The sequence below is a fragment of the Pteropus vampyrus genome, unplaced genomic scaffold (assembly GCF_000151845.1).
Source record: "Pteropus vampyrus isolate Shadow unplaced genomic scaffold, Pvam_2.0 Scaffold300, whole genome shotgun sequence".
NCBI lineage: Eukaryota > Metazoa > Chordata > Mammalia > Chiroptera > Pteropodidae > Pteropus > Pteropus vampyrus.
The window spans coordinates 1,849,416-1,857,923 of NW_011889081.1; the positions used below are offsets into that span (position 1 = coordinate 1,849,416).

An 8,508-nucleotide genomic window follows, 5' to 3' on the forward strand; every position below is an offset into this window, starting at 1 on the left:
TGGGGAGGAGGAGGTAGAGGCAGAGGGAGGGAGAGGAAGAGACAGAGAGGCAGGGGAGAGGGGGAGAGAGTGTGAGCATTAAAGCATATTCCAAGAAAATGTAAGGAATACACCTGAAAGGCTCCAATGACCTAGAAGGTGTTTTACACCACCATCATCCATTCATATTCCCTGGTAAAGGGACTTTCAGTGAGGGAAAGTCAGAAGAAAAAATGAATTACTAATGAGGAATTATAAAAGTCTAGATCTACTTAAACCAAGAAATGAGAGTATGTTTCTGTTTCCACCTAATTTATGGCAAAGCACAGATCTTAGGAGATCAAGCCTTGTAGAACTTCCACCATCTGGATTTCCCTCCTTTGTCTTACGTTCCAAGAAGCTATAAAAGCTGGAAGGGAGGTTGAAGAATTAAGCAGTTTTCCAGACATATTGAAAGCAGCAAAGACATGAGTTTAGTGGTGTGCTTGTTAGAACAAGCAACATGGGGACATTCTGAAGTAGGAACAGACTTATGCAAGGCTTCTTCCGCTGCTTGAAAGGTTAATATCACTGACAACACATTCCTTCAGTCTGTTTGAACTTTCAAAGACAGTTTTCTACTTATTCTTCAAGTGTTCACATCTACCTGACACTCTGCAGAGTCTGGAGTCGTTTCCGGTTTCTTTCCAGTTCTAATTTCCTCTTTTCAATTTTGGCTTCTAAATTAGCTTCGTCAGACGCCACGTTATTGAGTAGGTCTTTAGTCTTCTGAACCTGTGCCTACATTTAATAGGAAATGAATGAGACAATGTACCAGTAAGAACTGCCCAACTTGATTCTTGGAGGAGAGGAATTTCTCAACTCAGGCACAGCAACATCATGCTAAAAAAAAAAAAAAGAAAGAAAGAAAGAAAAGAAAAGCAAACAAAGCAAACCCTCCCCAAAGTCATCACTCATTTAACCAACTATTTCCAGGGGGAACATTACATAGGCCCAGACAAAATTATAACCCTATTTTCCCCCACTTAAGAGGGTGTTTCTGCCCAGGGAAATGCATGAAGATGGAAAGAACAGTGTCCTAAGCAGAGTGAAGAGAAGCCCAAATTCACTTGTTTAGACTGGTTACATATCACTCTGAATTGTTAGTTTGCTTTTATTTATATCTCGTTCAGGCTATTCTCGTAATTACAAATACCTGACTTATAGAATATATGTGCACACAAGTACGGCTTTATTTAGGAGGGGACGAAAAGAAACATTAGCTGGTCTTCGTGCTAACTCACAGCCTGCTGGCATTGAAAGAGAAGGTTCATTTTCTCTCTCCCTGGCCACCGAACCTTGACTACAGACTACAATAAACAGAGAAACCATTCTGTGAAGTCAGAAAGTGGCTCCTTCACACAGTGTAAACCAGCTTTTGGGAGGGAGCCTAGGCAACAGTGAGACAGAGGTACTTGGGCAAGGGGGCTGAGTAAGAAAGTAAAGGGAATGAGAGAGCACTGATAAAAGCCACAGGCCTCCCCGTCCTCTCATCCTCTCATAAGAGCAAGTTCATTTGAAGCGGGGGTACTGTCCACATAAACACAGTGTGTCTTCACACTCGTGTGTCTGGGAAGCTGGCCAGGTTGGGACCTGGGGCTCAGAGTTGTAATCTGCTGCATTAAGAATAACGTCTGGACCACACCAGCTGAGTGTGCACTGCTTCCCCAAATCTGGCCAAGATGGGGTTCTCCCCTCCAGTGCTTTGCCCATGCATAGTGCACCATAATGGTTTATTGACTGTTTACCTGTTGGTCTCTGAAATGCTATGGGGTACACAAAGAAATCACTTAAGGAGCCCAGACATACTCTATGACCTTCAGAGATAGTGTATTTGGAAGCAACTACTTTTACTGACAATGAGTTTATGGTTTAATTTTTTTTTTTTGGTCTAAGATAACTAACCATTTCCAAGATACTTTCATGAAAATAATCATATTGCTAACCATCCATTTGCTGTTAAGTGCTTTTAAAACACCAGCAGAGATGTGAGTTCACTCTCAAAGATAAGGTGGGTCTCCATTTTGAACAAAAAACTCAAGTTGATGGCAACTATTTCTCTGAATCAAAGTCAGATTAAAACCTAGTGAATTTTTCTGACCTCAAAAATACAAACGACTTTTTAAAAGGTATCTGTTTCTCAAATAAGAAAGATCAATGTGATAAACACAATTTTCCCAGTTTTCTGAAATAAATGGCCTGTATTTCATAACCCCTTTTAAGTATCCATCTTTTGTCTTTAGAATGATCAAATATGGATATTTTCCAACAATGAAAAAATATCTTTTTACAAACATTATATGTATTTTTAAAATGTATTTTTCATTTATAGTTCACATATATTAGTTTCAGGTGTACAACAGTGATTAGATACATTTACATAACTTACACAATGATCACAACAATAAATCTAGTACCCATTTGGCATCGTTCATAGTAGTTACAGTACTATTGACTATATTCTCTATGCTATACTTTACATCCCCATAACTGTTTTTATAACTGGCAATTTGTACTTCTTAATCCCTTTCACTTTTTTTCACCCATACGCCTAACATCTTTCCCAGCTGGCAACCATCAATTTGTTCTCTGTATCTATGAGTTTTGTTTGTTCGTTTACTTTGTTTTTAGATTCCACAAATAAGTGAAGTCATATGGTATTTGTCTTTCTGTTTGACTTATTTCACTTATTTCAATCCTACCCTGAAGGCCCAACCACACTGTTATAAATGGAAAGATTTCATTCTTTTTTATGGCTGAGTAATATTTCATTGTGTGTGTGTATATATATACATATATACATACCACATCTTTATCTATTCATCTATTGATGAACACCTAAGTTGCTTCCATATTTTGGCCACTGTAAATAATGCTGCAATGAACAACATTGATGCATATATCTTTTTGAATTAGTGTTTATTTCTTCAGATTAATACCCAGAAGTGGAATTGCTGGGTCATGTGGAAGTTCTATTTCTAATTTTTTGAGGGATCTCCATACTGTTTTCCCTTGTGGGTGCATCAATTTACAATCCCACCAACAGAGCACAAGGGTTCCTTTTTCTCCACATCCTCAACAACACCTGTTGTTTGTTGACTAATTAATGATGACCATTCTGAGAGGTGTGAGGTGATAGCTCACTGTGGTACTGATTTGCATTTCCCTTATGATTAATGAAGTTGAGCATCTTGTTGGCCATCTTCAAAGATGTTACGTCCGCCTTGAAGAAATGTCTATTCAGGTCCTCTGCCCATTTTTTAATTGGATTGTTTGATTTTTTTAATGTTGAGCTTTACGAGTTTATATATTTTGGATATTAACTCCTATCAGAGGGATATATCATTTGCAAATATCTTCTCCCATTCAGTAGGCTGCCTTTTTGTGTTGTTGATGGTTTCTTTTGTGGTGTAAAAGCTTTTTAGTTTGATATAGCCTCATTTGTTTATTTTTGCTTTTGTTGTCTTTTAAAATGATATCTTAAAAGGTATTCACCAAGTAATGAACTGTGCCCTCATCTGGCTGTTCTATTTTTTGACATATACTAAGTGCTAAAGGCACATTCATACCATGTTAAATTGATTCAGCCAGAATAATGACAAGCTCAAGAGTATCATCATTTAAAATTTTTTAAAAATTTAAAACAATTTCAAATTTACAAATGACAAGTATAATACAAAGCATTTTTTCTTGACCTAGATTAGTGAATTGCTGACCTGATGTCCTATTACCTCTAGATACTTTAGGGTGTATTTCCTACAGATCAGGACTTTCTTCTACATAACCACAATACAATCATCAAAACAGAAAACAAACACTGATGTACTACCACCATATGATCCTCAGACCCCTCAAGTTTCCCCATTTGTCTCTATGAAGTCCTTTAGAGCAGACGGGAATTGCCCTCAGCATTCAATTGTCACATCTCCTTAGCCTTCATCAGTCTGGAATGGCTTCTGAGTCATTCCTTGACTTTCACTACCTTTCACTATTGAAGTGAACAGGTCAGGTCATTCATAGGATGTCCCCAATTTGTATTTGTCTGATTAGCTTAAGATTATGAATCTTTAGCAGGAATAGCACAGACATGACTGTACCCCATGGTACAGGACCTTGTCAGCTTACAATCCCTTATTTTTTATTTTTTACACCTACAGCACCTGGTCTTCTCAGGTGGTCTCCCATCCAAGTACTAACCAGGCCCAACCCTGCTTAGCTTCCGAAATCAGATGGGATCAGGCTTGTTCAGGGTAGCATGGCTATAGATCCATTAACTTTAATGTATTTACTTATCTCAATCTACCTGTATGTAACCAATCCCCCATCTCGGCTGCCCTGCCCTTCTCATCCTGCTGAGGCTCTGGCTCCCTGTGCTAGGTTGCCCAGGGAGTATTACCATTTTATGACGGCATTATAAAAACATATCAATCTCAGAATTCTGTACATCTCTCAGCAAATTCTTGCTTTATGCCTACTCCTAATTTATATAAGGCCCACCTGCCTAAGACTATTAAATAAAATGAATCCTAATAATTACTGAATACCTACTATGTACTGGAAACTATACATGACACGCACTGTCAAAATGAATCCTCAAAGGACCCTAAGTGGCAGGCACTGCCATTCTCCCCATTTTACAGATGAAGAAAATGAGTCAGAGAGGCTAAATAACTTGCCTAAGGTCACGTGATGGGATTCAAACTCAAACAGTCTGAGTCTGGAGTCCCCCTCACTATCTGCCTTCCAAATGAATGCTTTAGATGAGCAAATAATAATATATTATGGTTAAGTAGTAAAGGATGGTGATTATTCTACTTATTACAGTGCTGTTTAGAATTAAGAAAATCTAAAAATCATTTAAATGTCCAGCAATGAGGAAGTGGTTAAATAAAATGTGAAGAGTCCATAAAGCATTATTTGCTAAAATTATTTAAATTTTTAAAAAAATTACTAAACTATTAAAATTGACAAAATTTTAATGAGAAATTGTTAATATTTATAACAAGGGGAAAAAATAATAGTAATAAGTGACCTTAGTATTTTAGAATGTTCTCTAAATTTTTCATTTCGCCAAAAACATATCCCTTCTTTGAAACTAAGCCTACCTTGTTCTGTCTTATGGAAGCAAGGAATCAATATTTTTGAGGCTCAGGCACAAAAACATTAAATAAAAACAAAATAATCTTACCAAAATATCTTTTATTGCAATTCTCATCACTTTTTCAGTCTCATTGATTTCCAGAGGTCTGGCAATTGCTTCTGTTCTCAGTTCCTATGGGAAATAATGAAATGAAATTACATATATTTTCAGAAGAAAAATTCTAAAAACCAATTCCCAGATCTAGATATGGCTTATGAACTGGTCCTTAAAAGTTCATCACAATGTGGATCTCTGATGCAAAACCACTTCTACCATCACCTTCTCCAAATGTCTTCTACAATCCTACTGCCAACCTGGCCTCTATCCAGGGCTCAAAGCCTCCTTTTCAGCTAGAAGCCCCACATTCCCCTAACACCAGGAGCAAAACTGAACTTATCATCCCTCATCTTTTCTTCTAAATTTGCTTCTTTACCTGCATTCTGTTCAAGTGATCCCCAAAGCAAGTGCAGCTCAACTTGCTGTCTGAATCCCCTGCCGGCCTCTACAATCTTTATTATGAGTAAGTCTAAGTAGCCTACCATTGACAACTGCAACCAATGAAATGAGTTGCCTTGGCCCTGCCCCTACCATTAACCATGGACCAATCAAGAGAGGCATTTGTGCCTATCAGTACTAGGACCTTCTGAGACATGAGATTCTAATGTGGATGCAGTTATGAGGTTCCCGCATCACTTTATCAAACTGACTTGTGCTTTACTCCATGGTGCACCTTATCTCCCCTCTGGTAGAAAACTATTGAGGGAAGGGATTTTGATTTATTCAAGGACACAGAGAGAGCTTGGTGCCTGTGGCTCGTGTTGGTTCTCAGTGCATGTTTGTTGAGTGTATGAAAAACAAATATGGCTAAGGAACCTTCCTCGGATCATGACTGTACACAGAATTTGAGAAGTATGATATTCAGGGTCTCATGGCTTCTATGGCAACAGTTCAGCCACTGATTGTTTCAATTCATTATAGGACAGTGTTAAAAGGGTCCCCAGTGGAATCCTGGTGAAGTCTCACAATGAAGCTACCACTCCACTGGCAAATAGCAAATGACTGGCTCTTGTGTCTAGGTCTGTTAGGAACATGTGTAGAGATGTGTGTACTACTGCACTATAAATAGAAAATACAGAAAGCTTGGACTTGCCTCATTTGTTACCTAAATTATCTATTAGACATTAGTGGCAGTTTTATTCTGCCAACTACACTTCAGCAGGTGGCAATCACTAGGTTAAATATATCAAGAGCAGGGATGGGAACCTGGCACCCAAGTGTCCCACTTCCAGGCTGCTCTTGGGGTAGGAATGAAAAGCGGGAGGAAAAATAACATTACACTGTAGCAGCAATGGAAGAACACAGGCAAGGCAGTGAGAGAGTAGTCATGGCTGACATACCTGATAGGAATGGGATAAATTTAATGTACTTAATTTAAAAACATTTGATGAGAGCATGTATGTTTCAAATGCCATACATCCTTACAGGTAAGAATTAATATTCCATTTTTTCTTAGACCAGTGGGTCCCAAACTCTGCTGTACATTGGAATCACTTGGAAATCTTTGAAAACTGGATGCCTGGCTCTCACCCCCAGGCGTTCTGATTCACTGATATGGGAAACAACCTGGATGTCAGGTAATTTAAAGGCTCCACTGGAGCTCTCTGAGAATCCTCAGAGCCACACTCCTAAACAGCTCCTTAAACATAGCGGATGGAGCATATTTCTTGACATTAGCTAGAACAGGATTGCAAATAAATTTCAACTGTTAACATTACTTCTGTAGTGACTGCCTAGATGACTGGTTCCCAAACTCTGCTGTGCATTAGAATCACACAGGAGACTTTTAAAATCTCCCATGCCCAAGTCGCATTTCATACCAATGACAGCATAATGCAAGCCAGGCATCAGTAGTTTTTAAAGATGCCTAGGTGATTCCACTGAGCATTCTGAGAACCATGGTTCAGAAGAACACTTTGTTGAAAAGAATGCTGAGGCTCTGTTCAGCGAGGAAAAGTATTGTGATCAATAAAGTCTGCATAAGCGGGAAAGTTTCAACATGCCACATATTTACCATTCCTGAACTAGAAGTTGAAGGTAATAAAAACAGACCCAGTGCCCACCAGAAGCAGGAATAACAGCTAACACTATATATTACTTTCCCATACACTATCTCATTTAATCAGGTTCAATTTAATAAAATCAGAACGGGGAAAAAAAGAATTGAAAAAGAAATCTCTGAAAATCTGTTTAGCTGAGGAAGTAATTGTTACTGGAGCACTCTTACCCTCAACTCTACCTCCTTGCCCAGCAAGTCATACAGAGATGCTCCTTTGGAGGTGATTTCAGAAGCAAGCTGCCTGGCTGCTTTCAAATCTGCAATCTGGAACGAAAATATCAAAAAACAGGAACCTCAGTGACACGTTTTTAATAGGCATTCAGAAACAACCAGTCTCTTAATATCAACTCCTACTTCCAGCTGGGATACTTGACTACAGAACATGTTTTCCATTAGACACATATTTACACACTGTGGAAGAGCGCTCCCAGGAAACCAGTTCAGGAAACAATAATCTAAGTACAAATTAGACCAATTCCAGGACACCTGGCTCTCACTGAAAACCCAAATGTCAAGTCAAATGTAACCTTGAACCAGGAGGTGTAGGAGGGTGAAAGTTGACACGTTTCCTATTTGGACTAGGTCACAAAAGGGACTCTGACAGTGGTGGCATGACTAAAAGAGAGGCAACCTAAGGTACATACTTCCTAGTGCAGCATCCTGCTAAACCTGCTTCTTACAAATTCTTCTCCATTTCAATAAATGGCAACTTCATCCTTGCAGGTACTCAAACCAAAAACTTTAGCATGATGATGTCTAATACAGTACCCACTAGCCACAGGTGGCCATTTTCAATGTTAAATTTTTTTAAATTAAAATTTAAAACTCAGTTCTTCAGTTGTGCTAGGCACGTGTGGGTCGTGGCTATTTTACAGTATGGCAGATACAGAACACAGCCACCATCACAGAAAGTTCTAAACAGAGCTGCTTTACAATTTTCCTTGTATTGTTTGTTCTCTCTCAACCTACATCCAATCCCATAAGATCTACCTTCAAAATATGTTCTAACCTCTGGCCACTTCTTGAGGAGTCTAGTCTGGCTCCTGGTTACAACCTATGTGTGATCTTTCAGGCCTGAACACAGGTAATTACAAAGGCTTTACCTGGCAAGCTTCCTGGGGAAAGCTATCCGCCCCACACCTATACACTCGACTTGGGGCACACCAGTACACTGCACTTTCATTTTTGGCTTGTTGCTTTGAGTCCTTCGACATCTGGCAGCTCAGCTGAGCTC

At 38.9% G+C, this 8,508-nt stretch overlaps 1 protein-coding gene and 1 non-coding gene across 5 annotated transcripts in view; both read right to left on the reverse strand.

Annotated features, from left to right (window-relative positions):
- The window catches only part of CLUAP1 (clusterin associated protein 1), a 31,976-nt gene that overhangs the window by 15,724 nt on the left and 7,744 nt on the right, over positions 1 to 8,508 (reverse strand). For all 4 annotated transcript variants that reach the window (XM_011376521.2, XM_011376518.2, XM_023521200.1 and 1 more), the window contains 3 exons: positions 7,443 to 7,538; positions 5,207 to 5,290; positions 626 to 759 (listed from right to left, as the gene is read on the reverse strand). In XM_011376521.2, the coding sequence (XP_011374823.1) occupies positions 626 to 759; positions 5,207 to 5,290; positions 7,443 to 7,538 (314 nt within the window). The remainder of the gene's footprint in view (positions 1 to 625; positions 760 to 5,206; positions 5,291 to 7,442; positions 7,539 to 8,508) is intronic.
- On the reverse strand, positions 4,167 to 4,285 carry LOC111730083. The gene has a single exon (XR_002776550.1). It is a non-coding gene; the product is annotated as a 5S ribosomal RNA (ribosomal RNA).